The sequence below is a fragment of the Perognathus longimembris genome, chromosome 10 (genome assembly GCF_023159225.1).
Source record: "Perognathus longimembris pacificus isolate PPM17 chromosome 10, ASM2315922v1, whole genome shotgun sequence".
Classification (NCBI taxonomy): Eukaryota; Metazoa; Chordata; class Mammalia; order Rodentia; family Heteromyidae; genus Perognathus; species Perognathus longimembris.
In genome coordinates, this window is record NC_063170.1 from 6,624,461 (window position 1) to 6,645,301 (window position 20,841).

At 45.9% G+C, this 20,841-nt stretch overlaps 1 protein-coding gene across 1 annotated transcript in view; it reads left to right on the plus strand.

The window, feature by feature from the left end:
- The window catches only part of Adamts18 (ADAM metallopeptidase with thrombospondin type 1 motif 18), a 104,249-nt gene that overhangs the window by 25,623 nt on the left and 57,785 nt on the right, over positions 1-20,841 (plus strand). Inside the window, exon 5 of the mRNA XM_048354728.1 lies at positions 18,355-18,625. Within this exon, the coding sequence (XP_048210685.1) occupies positions 18,355-18,625 (271 nt within the window). The remainder of the gene's footprint in view (positions 1-18,354; positions 18,626-20,841) is intronic.

Here is a 20,841-nt window from a genome sequence, read left to right on the forward strand (position 1 = left end):
AGGGAGGCATTAAAATGGTGAGACAAAGGGCAAAAGGCAAATCAGTGCAACAGCAATACTTACAAGACAATGTGTTGTAAACCAACTGTACATCTTGGGGGTAGAGCTGGGGAGGAGGGAAGGTGGGAGAAAAATGAAGGAGAGGGTAACAGGTTTGACAAGAAATATACTCACTACCTAAAGCATGTAACTGTAGCCCCTCTGTACTTCACCTCGACAAAAAAAATTAAGAAAAAGAAAAGTACTTAAAAAAAATTCTGGATTGCAACCACTTGGAGGATCGTTAATATCATTGTAGTTGGTTCTAACCAAGAGTAGTGAAAAAAGGAACTATTAGGAAGGAGCATAAGATAGAATAGAACAGATGTTGATCATATCATAGCAGAAGGGACAGATATTTCATGACGTTTGGCAATATGAGTTCGTTCGTGTTCACTGAGCAATGTGACGGGAGGTGGCTTGTTGCTCAAATGAGTATGTGTGTGTGCTATTTTTTTTTAGCCACAGCTTTTAGTCAAAATAGTTTCAAAGGTGCTATTGTAAGACATCCATATTTAATGGATATATCGTGTAGTCCGTGCAACTGTCCATCAAGATAGAGCCAGGCAGCTAAAGTCTTAACTGTGCTAATAATGGCAGAGGTATGGAGTCATTGGGTAAATCAGTGTTTTCTAGCATTGATAGGTCTTAAAGACCGTATCTCTGTACATCTGTGCTATTTTTTTTCCTCTCTAACCCCAAAGCACAAGGAAGATTTCCATTATTTGAACATAAAGGGAGTGCATTCCCTCCCTTGTCAGCAGATGCTTGCCTTTGATAGTCCAGCTTTTAGCTGAGCCCCGACTCAAGACAAGGCTTGTTTGACGAAGCCAACTAGGCAGAGTGCTTCCCCATAAATGCCATCAACTTGTTGATTTAAGGGTTTCAGTGTATACTGCAGGTCATCAAGGCTCAAACCCAGCACATGGGTTTCTTTCTTTCTTTTTTTGTATCTGAGGATTCAGTTCTCCATTGTAAATCTGTCAGCCTGGGCTGTTGAGTCAGCTACCGTGAACAGAATGTCTGTGACACTATTTATCCTGTCATATCAGCTTAGGAGAACAGATTTTTTTGTTTTTGGTGGCTCTCTGTGGAATAAGCCCATCCCTGACTAAATGCTACTTTTGACTCTAATGCAGTTTCTTATCTCCAGTTGCTTCAGTGTCTGTTTTCCTAGGACAAAGCTGCAGGCAAAATGTAGTTTTACTCTCAGGTTTTGGACTAAAAGGCACCTATCACTCAATTTACAAGGTACTTCTGAAATCCCACATGACATTTCCCTTTTCTTCTCTAGAAGGTTTCAATGTCTGCCTTAAAAAATAACGAATTGAAATAGCATCTAGAAGGAAAGGCACACACCAAAGTCTATAGCTCAGTGGAGTTTTGCCACTTTGCTGTAATCAAGTTAAGTGGCCCCCAGAAATATTTTACATTTACCACTCTATGGATGCCTTGCCAAATTATTTTTGGCTGATATTTTTAACGCTAATAAACATGAAATAGTCATTTTTATTTCATTTTGGGTGGGGTATTGGTATGTAGAAAAAAAGGTGATTTTTGTGTATAGATTCTTATCTGGAAACCTGTCACATTAATTTTGGAAGTTTTTTTATGGCCTCTTGAATTCTCTATAAGTTTTTTTTTTTTTTTTTTTTTTTTTTTTTTTGCCAGTCCTGGGCCTTGGACTCAGGGCCTGAGCACCGTCCCTGGCTTCTTCCCACTCAAGGCTAGCACTCTGCCACTTGAGCCACAGCGCTGCTTCTGGCCGTTTTCTGTATATGTGGTGCTGGGGAATCGAACCTAGGGCCTCGTGTATCCGAGGCAGGCACTCTTGCCACTAGGCCATATCCCCAGCCCCCTCTATAAGTTTTTTTGATAGGTACAGTTGATCAGATTATTGTTGGTATGACTTTATGTTGCTAGTTTTCTAATAATTTTTTTACCTGTTGGTTAACACCTATTGTGACTCTATGATTTCTTTTACCTTTACTAACTAAACTGAGCCAAATTTGCCTTCCTAAAGTAAGCCCTATTTGTTAAGATATATTATTCATTTTAGTCATTGCTATGCAGTTCTGGTGCTTTGTGTCCTGGATATATTGGTAGCCTCAAACACAAATTCCTATAGTCTATGTTTTTGAACAAGATTTTGCTTGGGTGTCTTTTTCTTGAATACTTAATATAACCTGTCTGTTCTGTCTGAATGCCTTGAGGTGACGTTGAATGATCAGATCACCTCATTTTGTTTCCCTTTTTCTCTGATGAGCCACACCCACAGAACAGCATTTTACTAGTTAATTGGAGGTAAAAGTCTCTCAGACTTTTGTGCCCTGGCTGGCATTGAACTGAGCTCATCCAGTCTGATGCCTAGGCCATAAAGGTCATGAAGATAAACAAGGACATAAAGGAGGGTCCCAATTCTGATAAAGACAGGCTCCCATATAAGAAGAAACATAGAGACAGAGTCTGGTGGCTCATGCGTGTAATTCCAGCTATTCTGGAGGATGAGGCCTGGAGGATCTCAGTTTGAAGCTAACTGGCAAGGAAAGTCTCCAATCGACCAGCAAAAAGCCAGACAAGGAGCCTGGCTCCAGTGATGGAGCACCAACAGTAAGCAAGAACACTGATCAAGAGTTGGGAAGCCTGGTTCTTAAGCCTCAATACCGTGTGTGTGTGTGTGTGTGTGTGTGTGTGTGTGTGTGTGTGTAAGAGAGAGAGAGACAGACAGACAGACAGAGAGGCAGGCAGACAGAGAAGTATTACATGGAATCGAAGCTCGGCTAACAGTCTGTGCTCACTTAGAGCATTGTGGCAGATCCGTTCCACTGAGGACTGAAATGCGATGTCCGCTGGTGCCGGCGTGCACAGGGTGAACTGTTCTGCCAAGAAGCACGGAGGAGGCGCTGCAGACCTCGCAAAGAATTCCATTGTGTCAAAAGAATTCCATTGTTTCAGTGGGATTTTTTTCTTTTTCATTCAAGACTGAACAATTTTGGATGCAGTTGACCAAGGGCTGCTTGTCTGGACATAAACTTGCATCCACTTTAGCTGTCAACGTGCCACCGTGGAGTCCAGAATTTTCTCTCTGAGCCCGTCACCAGGGTGGCCAAATGCTGCTTTAAGACAAACACTTCCCCCTTTGTCTGGAGGTTAATGTTGCTTTCAGTCAAAGGCTGATGCCTGCAATCACTCTGAATTTTTTTTTTCTCTCTCTTGCCAGTGGTGAAGGCAATTAACAGCCTTAAAACATTTTCTTCCCCCAAGGGCTTTTTTTTTTTTTTTTCTTTTTCTCTTTCATTAAGACACTGTTCAAACATCGTTCTCAGAAAGGAAAACACCATCTTTGATCCTTTCAGGCCCAGTTAAGTGCTCGGGCCCTGATCTCGGAGGGTTTTTCCCACGTCATCAGGAGGCATGGCAAATCGTCCCTTCAGTGGGTCCCCTGTCTGTTAGGCAGGGGGTGGCTGAGGAAGATCCCCTTCTTGACCACCTCGGCCTCCGTGGAATCTGGCACAGAATCGGTCCCATCTGATGCCCGTGGGCCTCTGGGAAGCGAGAGTCTTCCATGACACAAACAACTTTACTAACATCCCAGCTACCATGGATGCGAGAGCCAAAGGATGTTTACTCTCCTCTCCAATCTTGTTTCTTTAAACAGCATTAAAGCACACAGGCTGCACAGTGAACGTTTCATGATTTTATTGTATTTTTCTTTCCTCGTAATTAGATTACTGTCGTTAATCGTGTTGTTTACCTTGTAGAAAAGCTCTGGCACTGGCCAGACTGGGTTATTTGCCACTGGAATCTTCCTTTCTATGGGTCAAAAGCATATGGTGGGTCAGATTTTGTGTTTGTAACAGGGAACGTAAGAAACTGAGTATCGCCTTGTGTAAGTAAAATGCTCTGGGTAGCATAGTGACTAAGGCTCTGGGGCCAGAATGGATTTAAATCCTGTGTTTGTCCATTCAGTGCCAATGGGTTTGGGGGCAAGTGACATTCTGTGCTTCCTTTTCTATGTTGCTGGAGTGAAGATAAAGCCGACAGAGGGGTCAGCAGAGCCTCCTGGAAGTTTTATTTCCCCCAAAGGATGATAAGAACAATGTGATGTCTGTTGGTCATCAAAAAGAGAGCACCTAACAAGCAGTTCCTATAAGGCAATTACGTCAGCGTTGATGATAACAATGATGATGAGTGATTGCAGCCCCATCATGTATGGCTATGTCCTTGTTACCCACCAACTGCTTCGTATGGGCTTGATAGGTGTTGGATTTCTACATCAGTTGTGGGGGGCACATTTCTCATGAGGAAGTGGAACACAGAAATAAAGCATTCAATCATGGCTAGAATTCTTGGACTTCAGCCAGGCCTCTCATAAAACTACAGAGAATTGGGGTCATTTTGTTAGACTATGAACTGGAAAGTTAACACATTAGCTTTGTTGTTGTTGTTGGGGCCTTAGCAAAATCTAACCATATTTTTCTTTGTTTTGCAAGAATATATTTTTTACTGGGTGCTGGTGGCTCATGCCTGTCATCCTTGCTATTCACGAGGCTGAGATCTTAGGATCACAGTTCAAAACCAGCCCCAGCAGGAAAGTCCGTGAGACTCTTATCTCCAACTAACTACCCCCAAAAACTGGGTGTGAAGCTGTGGCTAAAGTGGTAGAGCACTCACCTTGATCAAAAAGTGGTAGAGTGCCAGCCTTCAACAACAACAACAACAACAAAAAGTTCCCAGGCCCTGAGTTCAAGCCCCAGTAATGACAACAGAACCCTAGGGGGCTTGCGCAAAGACACAGGATGTTGACTTGCTCCAGGATGGACACAGATGGGAGTCACCCTTTCAAGTGCAGCTGGGGCTGGAGCTTAGGACCTGTGTTCAAGCCACCAGAGAACTCCTCCCTGAATTGGGAGGAAGACTGTCAACTGCTCAAGAGCAAAGGTTCCATTTTTCAATTGTCCTGTCTTATTGGAGAGGCCTGGGGATACTGGTTCATGCTAAACACCACCATCCCATCTATTTTTTGGTACCAAAGTGTTTTGTTTTGTTTTGTTTTTTTGCCAGTCCTGGGGCTTGGACTCAGGGCCTGAGCACTGTCCCTGGATTCTTTTTGCTCAAGGCTAGCACTCTGCCACTTGAGCCACAGCGCCACTTCTGGCCATTTTCTGTATATGTGGTGCTGGGGAATCGAACCCAGGGCCTCATGTATATGAGGCAGGCACTCTTGCCACTAGGCCATATCCCCAGCCCTGTTTTGTTTTTTAATTCATGTTCTGAAGCGAGCCCTGTTTGGCCAGGTATTCTGACACGTGCTTCTCTTCTTAAAGATCCTTATAGGATACCAGGTGGTAGACAACAAAGCTACCTGTAAGGATGCTTGTGACAGTTACTCAGGGGCATTGCAGTGATAGAGCAGAAAACACCACAGCTGGCACTAATAGCAGCAGCTACACTCGTGGTAACTAATCACACACACTGTATGAAATGTGTTGGGTGCAGGGTCAAACACAGGCACTTCGCTTCATCACATTGCTATGCTTGTAGCCAAGGCTTCTCTATGGTGTGTGTGTGTGTGTGTGTGTGTGTGTGTGTGTGTGTGTGTGTGTGTGTGTGTGTGGTGTCTTTTTCCTCATTTCAAGAAAGAGCAGGGAGGGGCTGGGGATATAGCCTAGTGGCAAGAGTGCCTGCCTCGGATACACGAGGCCCTAGGTTCGATTCCCCAGCACCACATATACAGAAAACGGCCAGAAGCAGCGCTGTGGCTCAGGTGGCAGAGTGCTAGCCTTGAGCAGGAAGAAGCCAGGGACAGTGCTCAGGCCCTGAGTCCAAGGCCCAGGACTGGCCAAAAAAAAAAAAAAAAAAGAAAGAGCAGGGAGATCAAGCAACTTTCTAGGCTCTTGATACCGGTCAGAGTCTTTCGGAACAAACAGCAGCCATCCCTTGGTTTTGTTGTGTTTTAGGGAAAACAAAACCCACAAATCTCTTAGAACGCCGTCTCCTGCGTCTCTGAAGCTCTCGTTTCGAGAGGTAGAAGCGCGGCGCCTCTCACGTGCCGCCCGAGGGCCTGCCTGAGCCTCGGGAGGAAGCCGGGTCCTCAGCAGTGCTGTTGGGAGCTGATCTCTCGGAGGCTCCGCTGCTCCTGGTGGCTGACTTGGTTCTCAGCCCCTCCCGAGTGGTGGTGAGAAGTGGCCAGGAGCAGTTCTTGTTTTGTTGTCCCGCCAGGAAGCGGTTTCAGGCTAACCCCACAGAGGGCTGATGCACCGCCAGACAATGGAGACGAGCTCATCAACCAGAATAAACGTGGCTTGTCTGTCCAGCGGCCACCTGCACATGTGGAACGAAGGAGGGGTGAGAGCCACGTTTCCCCCAAAGCGCTGCTCCTGCCGCTGGTCCACAGGAATCATTGCGGCGGTGACAGTGTGGGCTGAGGAGAAGTGAGTGGAAAGTTAATGACTCCTTAGACGCCGTCTTTCAGGTATCCAGGCAAATGGGAAGAATTCTTTTTCTCCTCTTTCCAGTGTACCTCATTTCTGTCCCAGCACATCCACATGCCCGGTACTTTCTTTTCCCACCGTGGGTTTTTCTTCTTTCCCATGGCTAAATCGGATTCTTAAAACTATTTTTCTTCCTTGCACTCCATGTAGAAATAATAGTGTTAGGTTTGGTGGAACACGCGTATCTTACGAAGCAACAGAGATTGGCACGTTTCGTGAGCAGAGCTGGGAGGGGCCGTCGGTCATGGGGTTGGAATTCACCTGGTCCCCGACTTGGGTTTACAAAATCAACCCGCCCTCATTTCTGACACGCGTTCTTGGAATCCTGGTTTCCCCTGTGTACTGGAATTTAGAATTTTCTCTTTGCAGGTTTCCACCTCCACCCCCCCCACCCCGCCCCCGACTCCTGACCAACTCTTTTACCTTCCGCATTTGTTTGGGTTTTTCCTTCCCTCTCACATTTGTTTTTTGATTAAGCTTTCTTTCTTTTTTTCTTCTTCTTCTTCTAACCTTTGAAATTTTCCTGTGGTTTCGGTCTAAAATGATTTTTCAGCCTTGTGGGTCTGATAATAACTTCCTTCAAAATTTATACTAATCATGTGAAACTGGTTCACAACCCATGTGGTATCTGGAAATAGTTACTTTTAAATGACTTTATGCTGAAGTGTAGTCATATTTTTGTAGAACGGCTGTGATCTGTTTTTAATTTACAGCAGTTTGAAGTCGTATTGATTTTTTTTTTTCTGCTGATATTTCAAATTTCCCTTCATGGTGAACACCGACAGTTGATTAACCTCTTGGCTTCACTGTCAAGTGGAAATAACTTTATTTGCCGAACTGGGATGTCTACATACTAAAAATTCCCAATTCACGGGGGAAACTCAAAGCTTGGGCTGAGAATGGTTGGGAGCTACAGAGAGCTGTGGTTGCTGATGGAATAGGTAGTCAGTCGCTAGTGAAAATCTTGACATTGTCGTACTGGCTGGGTGGCCATTGGCCCGTGACTTAATCTTTCTTTTTGAGGAACAGTTTCCTCATCTACAGAATACCAGTGGTATTTTCCCTACCCCCAAGGGCTGTTAGGAGAACTGACACGAAGCAACATGGTGCCCAGCTCATTAGTGCTTCATATCAAGGAAAAACTACCACCACTACCGCGCGTACTTGCCGCGAGAGTGGTGAAAAATAATCATAACCTTGCACGTCACTTCTCTCTAGAGTAGCCAGCGCTATGGAAGGGCTTTTCTAGATCTTGTTCCTCTAGAATACTGTTGCTGTCATCCGTCCCCTCCTTTGGCTGATACTAGAAGTTTCTGTTGCTGTTAACTCTTACTCAGAGCAGATCGAAGTGTGTAAAGAGTAGGATCCTTGCCTTTCTGGAATGCTCAGTTCAGCCTTGTCAGGGCAGGAGTTCCCTTCACAATCATGGATACATACGGTTTGAGACTTAGCTTCAAAACGAAGGTGCACAGTGCTGTGGAGTTCCGGTGGAGGTGGAGGCAGCTCTGAAAAAATAAAAGCCGCGTTTCAGCTGAGGGGTGGTGGAACCATACCAAACCAGGCAAAGAAGAAGTATGGTGGTTGGTTAGTATCCTAGTCTTTTGGGCTGCTGTAACAAATACCATGACACGCGTGACTTATCAACAGCAGAACTTTATTTCTCAGAGTTCTGGAGGCTGAGGTCAGAGCTTCACCAGTAGTATATTCAGGTTCTGGCTGGGGCCCGGTTTTGGGGTGCGGCTGCCAGCTTCCTGCTTTATGGGCTCCATCTCTAAAGGCACCAATCCCTTCATGTGCTTTTGGGGCCTAAACCGCATTCCCTGAGGCCCTGCATCTGGGGACCACCACGTGTGGGATGATTGTTGAGGGGTGACTGTCTCTCAGCTGACTTAAATGCCAATTCAGGGTTCAGAATACTGTTCAAGGGGTCAATGATTATCTCAGCCCAAACAAAATGCTTCCTGATGGCTCGTACTTGCTGGGCAACCCGTTCCCACGAATGCATATGCTCCAGCCTGTGGTATGGAGACCTTCGAATTAGGCACGTGGTTCCATAATTCTTCAGGGAATTGAAGGACACTCAGAGGTGGGTGTCACCTGACCCCATGCAGTGTGACCTTGAAGAAGTCATATTCCGCCTAGGACATCCAGTTTCACCGCCTTGATGAGCAGAGGGAGTCCTTTTCATGCTTTCCATGTTATTCACAGAAACATGGTCGACTCTGCGTGACATTGTGATTGGCATGTTACCTGTTATTGAGACCTGCGGATTCTGGGTTCTTCTCCTCTGTGAACGCTTACCTTCTCCTCTTCTTGCAGACACTGTGAACTCTCTGCCCTGGCTAGAAGTTCCCTCTGCCTGTCCATTCATCCTGTCAGTATAGAAAAGGATTGGGTTCTTGTGTTGTTAATCTGCTTTAATGACTACTTCACTTGCTAGGAAACAACCTCCATCCATTCTCTTAGTCTAGCCCAAGGGTGTGCTCTTTGCATGTCATACTTTTGCACAGGAACCTACTCCAAGGGGGAGGAAATACAGGCATGGGGCGGGGGGCAAAGTGTTATAAAGGAAAGTTATGCCAGGGCCAGGCATGCGGAAGTGGGGTGGGAATTGTATGCTGGCCATGCAGGGAAGTTCTGAGAGTGTCACATGCAGAGGAGAAAATGTTCTGGACAGATAGGGTCTTGTACTCTTTGTCTGGGCTGGCTTTGAACCAACACCACCCTCCCAATATCTGCCTGTCAAGAGTGGCCTAAGATGGTGAATTACACAGCCGTTTTTGACCGGTGACTAGTCAGCTAGACAGCAGTGACCTCTGGGTTCTTATTCACAGGAATGCAACAGATCTGGTGATTCTTGATGGGTGATCAAAGACGAGATCACCCAGAAAGACAAAAGGTCCATGTGTTCCCTTCTATGTGGCAGCTGGATTTCGCTTATACACTCACCAGTGAGCACTTTGGGTGGCATGCAAGCGTGTGCCAATGTAGTAACTAAAATGTGGTAGACTCAAAGGAGATCTCAAATAGTGTAATTCCTTAGAAAGGCAGAATTGGAGTTCAGCAAAATAAAACGCGGCCGGAAGTGGGTACTCTGAAAGAAGGGGGGTGGGGTCAAGGGGGAAGAGGTAGATGAATGAAGAAGGGGAGAAAGCAGTTAAGAACCCAATGTATATCCTACAAAATTAAGAAAAGCGGGGGAAAGGGTAGGTTAGGAAGAATGAGTGGGACTGTTGACAGGGCTGACATTGATTAAGATGCCTTGTTAAATGGCAACTCCTTTATACAACTACTTAAATATGTGTTTTTTTTTAAAGATGGCATCTGAGGTTCTTTTCTTCTCTCAACTACCCAGTCGCTTACAAAAGAGGTCCAAACGCCCATCATTCCTAGTCAAATTCTTGTGAATCTGCATCCTCCTCTTCTATTTGTATATTCCTCAAATCACTGGTTGTTTTTCTTACCCTTATCTTCCAGGCAATCAATAGCTTCTGGTGGCTTTCCCTCCTCAGTTCCTGGCTCCCTCCCCATTGCAACCCAGCCACTTCTTGAAAATCCGTAAGGAATTGACCTTTTTCTCAGGCTAGAGCTTGAAGTCTAAGGAACCCCACAGCATTTGTGGGTTTATTTCCGGTCCTACAGTTCTGCCTGTTTTAAGAACACAGAATGGAAGTCTTGCTGATCATCTGCCTGCGTACGAACTTTTTAATGTTTACAGCTGCGGAAGCATCTGTCCTTTCTATTGTCAGTAATAGATGCATGCTAATGCACGTGGACCAATCAAATAGCTGTGAGCCACTGGACCCTGCTTTCTTATTCACCTGGGCTCCCATGGCCCTTGTCGTAAGAAACCACCCTGAGAAGTCATTAACATCCTTTTACTTATCTTTCTTGGGTGGTGGCAGGGCTATGTTATAGGGGGTGAGGGGTCAGGCAGGTGCGTGGGGGGTCAGGCAGGTGCGTGGGGAAGGATGTCCCTGGTCAGAGTCTGTGCTTCCTGCAGACTTGACCAGCTAAGGCTTGAGGCCCAGGCCACTGCATAATGCACTCATTCGAAATGTTCAGTAGTTGTTGAATGAATTAATCAGATAGCCACACTCTGTCACAAAAAGAGTTTCCCAGATGCCTGTTCCCTACCGAGAGAGAGAGAGAGAGAGAGAGAGAGAGAGAGAGAGAGAGACAGAGACAGAGACAGAGAGACAGAGACAGAGAGACAGAGAGAGACAGAGAGACAGGGAGGAAGGAAGGAATAGAAGGAAGGAAGGAAGGAAGGAAGGAAGGAAGGAAGGAAGGAAGGAAGGAAGGAAGGAAGCAAGGAAGAAGGGGAAGGGGAAGGGAGGGGAAAGGAAGGAAACAGTAACATGCAAAAATAAAACCAATCCTCATCTAGACTCTGGTCTTATCTACTTTTGGTAGAACAAGCTTGGGCTACTCTCAGTTTTATTTGTTGTTGAATCACATCCCTGATTCTCCCCCTTAAAGATGGCTTCATTTAGTTCATGAACATCAGTTTCATTAGAAGCTGCTCTCTTTTTGCAAAAGCATCATTTGGCCTGTAATTCTTGGGAGGCAGAGAGAGAAGGATCATAATCTAAGGCCAGCACCAGGCACAAGCACAAGATCCTATCTGAAACCACCTAAACCAACTAGGGCTTAGGGGGTGGCAGAGCACTGTGACAGAGCAAGTGGTAGAGCACTGCTTACCAAACACAAGGTCCTGAGTTCAAACCCCAGTACTACCCTCCTCCCCCCAAAAGGGGAAAACACAGTCCATTTGGACACTATTCATTGAATTGACACACACTTATTCCGAATCTGTCATGTATCAGTCGCTGCTGTTGTTCCAGGAAATCCAGAGCTTACAAGGTCCCTCTTCTCTGTTGCCCTGACTGCTGGTAGGGAGAGATGGCTAGTCACTCAAGGAGCAGTGTTTTCAGACTACAGTGCTGGGAATAGAGTGGGCTGGCTCAGTGCTCGCTGGGCCCAAGATACTAATCTGAGTGCTTATGTAAACCACTTACTGTGTATGTAATCCAATGGTGTCTTCCATGCCCAGAGCAAGCTTATGTCCTAAACTTGTCCTCTCTGCATGCTGAAGAAACAAAGGCACAAAGGGTCAGTATGTCCCCCAAGGTCTCAGGCCTTCTGAGCCATTAGTGGTAAACTTTGAACCCAAACCCTGAGTCCCATATGAATTTCAGGCTTCATGAGGACCCGTTTAGTTCAGCAGATGGGAAGAGCTTTCTGAATAGAGGGATGGAGCTTTCTAGAAAGATGGTGTTTATCATGCTCCTGCTAGAGAAAGGCAGAAACAGGTTTAGCAAGTTTCCAAAGAACAGGCTGGAAAGTAGTAATGGAAGGGAGAGGGAGGGGAGGTAGGAGATCCTGGTGAGAGATGAGTCCAGCCCCAACACAAGAGCAGGCAAAGGTCTCTCGTTCTGAGCTGCATAGACACGGTTGTCTCTGCGGCCACGGATGAGAGCGGTTGTCATCGCTTCAGTAAACAGAGTACTGGAGGGAAAAGGCCCACTTTTCCTCCGTCTCGCTTGTTGTTGATGGACAACTGTTAGATACTGGCTGTTATCTTCAGCCCCAGAATAGCTTAGCTCTGGTTGGAGAAATCAAATAAAGCTCTCTTGGCAGAAGGTAAAGAACTCGGAGCACCCTGCTTTTCATGTAGTCTTCATGTAGTCTTGGGAAGCCACGGAGAATGAAGGCTGCCATTGCCCCTTTCAAAGAAAAGACAATGGAGCAGAGAAACACAGTTCTCTTTTTAAAAATGCCTCATGTTAAGATGCCAGACGTGCATGTGGAGGAGAGGCAGCGTGCACGCGGAGGAAAGGCTGCGTGCATACGTGGCTGGAGAGGCCAGGGTGACAGCCGAGCTGCCTTCCTGAGCATGCCTTTGAGAGCTATGCGCCTTGCCATTGTTTCCAAGAAAACTCCCTGTCTGTTCTCATTGATGAGCAAGAAACCTAGACATCCTTGGCTTGTGGCGATGCAGTCCACCCCACGATGAGGGTGACATTTGGAAAAACATAAAGAGATCCAGCCCAGCCTGACCCATCACCGTCGCTGCTGGGATGGAACGGAAGTGAGTCGAAGGGTGGCAGGAAAGGCCACGCTGTCTTCTTCCTGCCACAGGGTGCTCATGGCTGGAACAGGACCTGCGTGACTGCCGAGCCAGCTAAGGATGTAGGAGAGCAAGAGGGGAACTCAGCCATTCATTCCCTTGGTTGGGTGGTGGTCAGTTGTGTGCTCGTGCCTCCCATGTTCTCCTGCCTCTGGCTTTCTAAAGCAGAATGAATCTGGACGGAGGCTGTTAGTCTAGCGGAATGTACTTAGCCCTTTGCAGCTTTTACTCTCAGGCTCCCTCCCACCCCCTCCCCCGGTTTCTGTTGGGAATGGCAGTCAGGTGCACCAGAGGCTAGCTTCCTGAGCAGAGCTGTTGACCCGCAGACAGGCGTCTGTGGTTTGTTTCTGCATGAAGGCTCCAAGAATTCGAAAACTCACAGGCTTCGTGAGGTTAAATAAACCATGCTTCTGTCCCGGCCTTCTAAGAAGGCCGTGTCTATGTGCCAGGGCCCTGATCACAAGGTGAACCATTCATGGAGTGCTTGATGCATGCATGCCCTTTACCTAGCTGTGTTGTCCAAGTATGTGCATGTATGCTCCTAAGCCATGCTAAAAGGAATTTAATGTTAAGTCTCATTTTATGGATGAGGGAACAAAGGCCAGAGGAGATTCATTTGGCAAGGGGTCCAGAGTGGCAAAGATTTTAAGGTGTGAAGTCAGAATTTGAATCTACGTTGACTCAGAATCCCTGTTCTTTTCCCTTTACTCACTAGAGGCCCATTATAAATACTTGAAGGTGTTTTCTCTTTAATGACTAGCTGTGCATGTGACCCATTTGTGGAGTTTCTGACTGTGAGTTTGTGACTTTCTGCTGGGTGATCTGGCAGATACAAAAGAAAGAAAAAAAGAAAAAGAAATGCCTCAGTTAGAAAGACATATAATCCATCAGAATACACGAGCCGGGGGAGGGGGGCTGGTGGCTCACATCTTTCATCTTATTTACTCACGAGGCTTACGTCTGAAGGATCACAGTTTAAAGCCAGCCAGGGCAGAAATAAATTCCATGGTAGTCTAGAAAAAAACCACACACACAGCAAAATTCCATGCTGGAGAAGTACCTCAAGGGGTAGAGTCCTAGCTAAGCAAGCATGAGGCCCTGAGTTCTAATCCCAGGACAGTCAAAGGAAACTACATGCAAAGACCATGAAGTCAGAGGTGTGCGGACACCAGCTGTTAGTACAGAGGAGGGCAGGGAGTGAGGATTTCGAATGGGGCGGCTGCTGCCTTGTGTCAAAATGGTTCCCATGTCAGAGAAAGTTACCTGCTTACCTTCCCAGATGAAAAAGTGAGCAGACTTACTTTCACGACCCATCAAACCCAAACTTTCCATGAAACAGGCAAAAAAGAAAAAGAAAGAAAAATTGCATGCTAGGTGACAAGTCATTTGCCAGTCACCAGTTTTCTTTAAAAAAGAGATTTTATTGGTATTATAAAAGTGATATACAGAGGGGTTACAGTTACATAAGTCAGATAAAGGGTGCATTTCTTCCTGAATAGTGTCACTCCCTTCCTTTGCTCTCTCCCAGTTGTTCCTGCCCAGCCCCAACCTCAGGTTGTATAGTTTATTTTCCACATAGAGTATCGCTGCTGCATTTGTTCACCGTTTGTCCCATCTTTTCTATACCTTCCCTGGCCTGCCCAAAGACAAATAAACTAACAACCAAGACTAAAGGAAAAGACAACAAAAACAGCAGCAGCAGCAATCTCTCATTTCCAGTTCTTAGAGTTCACTTCATAAATATTATTTGGTATGTTCACAAGCGCAGAGCTGTTGAGCCTTGACTCCGATGAGTATCTATCAATTCTTTGATCTTCCTGGATCCCATTTCCTTCCTCTATAAATGGAAGGGAAATTGCAAACATCCCCTAATCCTGTGATTATTTTCCTGGGAATTACCATAAGGCAGAGAGCAAGGAGAAGCAGAAGATAAATAACTGCAGAAAATTGGGACCAGCCGTCTGCAGCATGGCAGTCACCTCTGGTGTTTCCACGTCACCCTTGGGAGAGCTTTATGAATCGCAGCCTGCCATCTAGCCCCGCCCTCTTCACAGCCACCCAATGGGCTGATGCCACGTGTCGTGTAGTTCACTGCATGTGTAACAGCTGGTTACTGGCATGGCTTCCTGTTCCAGCTGTCTGTTTAACAAATGAATGCTGTCAGTTCCAAGAGAGTCAGGGCCGGGTAGGGCGGAGAGCTTGACATAACCCATCACCACTACAGAAACAAGTGGAACCACATGTCTTCCTGGTGGCACATCAGTTGGCAGCAGCCTTGGGAATGGAGGAACATCATTTATTCCAAAAGAGAAACACACACACACATACACCCCGCCCCCCCCAAAACAAAGGATTATTCCGCTAGCTTGCAAACAGAACAGATCCTATTTGCGCATTTCCAGCTGGGATATAGGCTGCGTGTCAGCTGTTCCTTCTTGGAAAGTCACTATTTTCAGCCAACATGTATTGGGAGATGACCACATGAATTCCTCACTCTCCAAACTTAGCAACCAAACAAATACAATTTAAATGGCTAGAGATACCAACAGTCTGGTGGTCAGATTGCAAGGAGTTAAGAGTTTTTTCCTAGCAAGGGATACTACTCTTATAACAAGATATTGACCTGAATGGATAATGATATGGAGGGTCTAGACTTTGATGTGTGAGTGACCTATATTTCTAATGCTTAGATATGTTTTAATAGGAAAGCTAAAGCAAAGACAGTGCATTCATAAGACTTGGTACACTCTAGATGGTTGGTAACGTGCTTGTAATGTAAATTCCTCCTGTCTCACTTGTTACCATATTTCACAATTCGGAGGAGCTGTGTACTAGGATCAAGTGCAGGATGGCGTGGGGGGACTGTGGGAGGGCTCTGTAAATCAGGGTGAGGACCTGGGAGAGAGACATTATCTTATTCCTTGTGCTCCTCTTCCATAGGAGGGGGGGGGTCCTTAAATTCTAGGCATCCATTTCTTGCTTCTTTTTCAGGTCTTCCTCGGCATCGAGCATGTTATGTTATTAGTGGAATTAGTCCACAAATATTTAGAAAGCATCTAACATGCATAAGACACCGGGCATACAAAAATCAGCAAGATAGACACATGTCACAGCCTTTGTGGAGCTAATGAGGAGCAAAGGACCTTAAAGTATTGATAAGGCATGTTACAGGAAAACAAAACTGACTGATGTGGAAAAATGACCGGAGTTGTGTTTTGATAGGCAGTGAGAGAAATCCTTGGAGAAGGGGAATAAAAGAAATAAGATTTCTAGGGAAAGGCCATTCCCTAGGGAAAGCCACTACCACTGAAGATTCTGGGCTTGGGAGCTTGACCTTTCTGTTTCTAGAACAGCAATAGAACCAGTGCAGCTGGAGTTCAGTTAAAAGGAACAAGAGACAGACAATACTAGAAAGGCTATGTGGTGGGAATTGGGTGTAATATCCCTACTCTTGGTCAAGAGTTCATCTTGCTGTTAATGTAGCATGAAAATGACCTGTTCGATGTGAAGTCTTTGGGAAAATAACTATGGAGCAAGAAAGGATAGAGTTCAGTAACAGGGGAAAGCGCTAGGAGGTTGTCCTTCTATTGGTTTACTCTGGGATGGGGTGACACATGACAAACTGGGTTGAGAACACAGAGAAGGGGTGGGAGCTACAGAGATCCACTCAGGTTGATATTTGTTAACATTCTCCCTTTTCCTCCTGCTGGTACTCACAGGGCTTGAACTCAGGGCCTTGTGTTCTTGCTTGTTTGGTTTTTTTTTTTTTTTCCTGCTCACATTTTTGTGTTCTTTTTTTTTTGGCCAGTCCTGGGCCTTGGACTCAGGGCCTGAGCACTGTCCCTGGCTTCTTCCCGCTCAAGGCTAGCACTCTGCCACTTGAGCCACAGCACCGCTTCTGGCCGTTTTCTGTATATGTGGTGCTGGGGAATCGAACCTAGGGCCTCGTGTATCCGAGGCAGGCACGCTTGCCACTAGGCTATATCCCCAGCCCTTGTGTTCTACCACTTGAAGAATGCCTACCACTGTGGCCTTTTCCTACTTAAATGGAGATAAGAATCTCATGGATTTATCTGCCTGGGCTGGCTCCGAACTTTGATTTTCAGACCGCAGCCTCCTGAGTAGTTAGGATTACAATCATGAGCCGTTGGTGCCTGGTGCCCTTTCTTGTTTCATTACAAAGAATTAGTCTAAATTTTTGAACTCTGAACTGCAGTGTATGGAACCAGGATATTTGTCTCAATAGAAGATGGCTATTTTAAAAAAAAAATCACTTTCTCAATATAGAAATTTCTACCATGTATTTGAGTAGCCTAGGACCTTCGCGGAATAAAAGGGAAAATAGAAAGCTACTAAACCAGTTGGTCCAGTCCAGGCACTTAAGTGGCTTAAGCCTTTGATATTAGTTCAACCCAGTGAGGAAGTGAGTAAAGCTGGAGGGCTTTCAGGATAATTCACTGGTGTGTTTTTTTTTTTTTTTCTTTAATTCTCTCCCTCTTCAATCACTCTGTCTTTAGGGGACTATAAATGGGGCCTTTTGTCTTGGTGCAGCTTGGAAGAAGGGAGGGCATGGTTTGGATGAGGGGCTGTTGCTCCGGGGGATTGGGGAGCCTGAATTCTACCTGTTGCTTCCTGCTAGGAGTTCCTGGCTATAGGGCGAAAGAAGGCATTGCAGACCGGGCTCCTGGCCTCACCCTTTCTGATCTTAACTGCGGTGACGCTCAGGGTACCCAGTCGTCCCTCAGTTCTTGGGTACAAGGTCTAATATTAGGATCCTCCTACTTTACCCTGGACAGCAGTGAAACCACACAGGGTAGGAAGATAGTGAAGAGTGGCTCTTAAGAAAGAGGAATTACTGCACATCTTGTGGGTGGGGTGGCAGGGAAAAATGGGGAGAGAGCGAGGGAAGGGGTGACATGGTTCAAAAAGAAGTGAACTCTTCACCTGATTTCTGTAACGGTAACCCCTCTGTACATCACCTCTACAATAACAATACAATATATAAAATATGATACTATGTACTATAATAATATGTAATATAATAATAATATATCATATATGTTGTAATAATATATCATAACTATTATATAGTATAATATATAACATACAGGCATAATTTGTATATGTATTATACACACACGTATATATATGAACCAGGAATTATGCCTTAGAGATGAGGTAAGCAATTCAGCTATAGCCTCACTGTGTGGAAGTTCTTTGGAGCTGGGGTTTTATTTATTTATTTATTTATTTGCCAATCCTGGGCCTTGGACTCAGGGCCTGAGCACTGTCCCTGGCTTCTTTTTGCTCAAGGCTAGCACTCTGCCACTTGAGCCACAGCGCCACTTCTGGCCAGTTTCTATATCTGTGGTGCTGGGGAATCGAACCCAGGGCTTCATGTGTAAGAGGCAAGCGCTCTTGCCACTAGGCCATATTCCCAGCTGGAGCTGGGGTTTTAAACAGGAAGGTGGGGTTACTGGGTAGTACCAACTTGAGACCTTCCCCTCGTGGTCTCTTCCCGGTGCAGAGACTCCTCAGGTATAGGAAGACATAACCACCGGCGCCTTAGTTCTCCTTCTCCGGGTTAAATCCTGATTCAGGGAGTGGATTCCATCAGGGAACAGACCGTTATCTTACTCCTGGGACGCATGGCGTCACGAATGTGTTGTTCTGTGCTTGGCTCTTCAGTCAGGTCTGATAAAGACGCGCAAAACCGAATTCCTCATCTCACCGTTACCTCAGCTGCTGGCCCAGGCTCATAACTACAGCTCCCCCGCGGGCCACCAGCCCCACGTGCTGTACAAAAGGACGGCCGAGAAGAAGATCCAGCGGTACCACGGCTACCCCAGCGCTCGCCACAGCCCCCCTGCACCCCAGAGGCAAGAGACAGAGCACCACCGCCACCACCACCACCACCCAAGGTGGCCAAGGCAGCATTTTTGTGGACGACGCAAGAAATGTATGTAAGGAAAGTTTCTTCTTGTTCTGTGCGGAGGAGGGAGCCGGCAGGTGCCTTGGGAGTGGCCGGGGGAGCGGACGGCAGCTTAGCAACCAGGCTAGGCAGCATCCTCCCTGCCGTGGCCCGGGGGGGCGGGGGTCTCCAAGCAGGACGGGGAATCCTCCCGAGGGCCGTCTGTCTACGTTACATCCGGATGTGGGTTGAGAGGTGGTCCAGTTCCACGGTTAGTCCCAGGTCTCCACCTTGGTTCTCGGCAAAGACTTTGAGATGCCCCCTAATGAACGGGATTGGAGGTCAATGTGGAGGTGTGGCTGGGTGTTCCTTCTGGGGTCAGGAAGAAGAGATGGTTCCGGAAACAAGAGCATGGGCTCTAAAGGGAGGGGAGAGAGCCACACACCTGGGGGCTCTTGGGAATCCTTTGTGACCCAGTAAGAGGAGCTATCGGATGTGCTAGATCAATATTGGACAATGGACATATAATACAAGCCCCAGCTATAACTTAAAATATTCTAACAGCCACATTAAGTTTTTCTTAAAGGTTAAATTAATTTTAGTAACATGCCTTCTAACCAATATACAGATAATATCATCATTGGAGCATATAAAAATTGCTAATGAAATTGTCATGCACTGTCTTTTCACATTATATTTTGGGAATCTAGTGTTTTAGAGTATTTCTTTTTTTAATTCTACTAGTCAGGTGCTGGTGGCTTACATCTGTCATCCTAGCTACTCAGGAGGCTGAGATCTGAGGATCGAGGTTCAAAGCCAGCCCAGGCAGGAACGTCTGTGAGACTCCATTTAACCGCCAGAAAACAGGAAGTGGTGCTATGGCCCAAAGTGCTAGAGCACTAGCCTTGAGCAAAAGAGCTCAGGGACAGCACCCAGGCCCTGAGTTCAAGCCCTATGACTGATACACAAAATAAGATTGTTATCATGAAGATGTTGTACAGAAGGGTTAAGGCTGAGTAAGACAAGTTAAAAAGTATATTTCTTTTTGAGCAATGTCAACCCTTCCCTCACTCTCTCCCAGCTTTTTAGTGTTTTGTTTTGTTGTTGTTGTTGTTAGTTGTGGGGCTTGAACTCACAGCCTGGGCACTGTCCCTGAGCCTCTTTGTGCTCAAAGCTAGCACTCTACCACTTGAGCCACAGCACCACTTATATTTTTTGAGTGGTTAATTGGAGTTAAGAGTCTCACAGGGACTTTTCTGCCCAGGCTGGCTTCAAAGTGCAGTCCTCAGATCTCAGCCTCCTGAGTAGCTAGGATTACAGGTGTGAGCCACCAGCACCTACCTTTTTAGTGTATTTTATGGCTCAATTTCAATTCAGATGATCAGTTTTCATGAGAAATAATCTGTATTTCGATTTCCACAAGTTTTAAAGTTGCTTTCTATACTCCAGTTGCCTCAAAGATACAAGCTTTCCAGTTATTGAGAGAAGTATTGCAAATATAAATTACATTAAATAAAGAATTTTATTTCTTTGTTCACCAGCCACATTTCAGTGGCTCCTTAGCCACAAGTGATAAGTGGAACCACGCAGAACGGCACGGATCAATGAGAGCTCTTATGGCGTAGCAAGCCTCACTGGGCGTTAATCAGGAGTTATCATAGAGAAAATGTTTTTCCATTTGATCTGGCTTTGGTTGGTGGTTAGGTTCTCTTTAAGGATCATCCAGCTAGCATCTCCCTGTAATACTGGAATCAATGATAGCCCTGCTGTTACAGTGAGGATTGCTGTGGATGTGATATGAGACATCAAAGAGAATACATAAGACTACCTTATGCATGGTTACTCTGCCCTTTTCAAGAAAGAAGCAACGGAGATCCAAGGTGATAGGGCTAATAAACGATGAACTTTAGTAGAGTTTGTTTTGAATCTCACACTACATGAGGTTCAATCCTGTAATTTCCCTCTGTGGAGGGCTGATTTTCACTAGTTGTAGTATTACAATCTTCCTTTATGACTTCAGTCAAAAGTCACTGTCCTCAAGACTATGAATGTGGCTTAGTGGTACAGTGCTTGACTAGCATGCATGAAGACCTGGGTTTGATGCCTCAGCACCACATACACAGAAAAAGATGCAAGTGGTGCTGTGGCTCGGGTGGTAGAGTCCTAGCCTTGAGCCAAAGAAGCTCAGGGACAGTGCCCAGGCTCTGAGTTCAAGCCCAAGGACTGGCAAAAAAAAAAAAAAAGTCACTGTCCTCTGTTTTCCA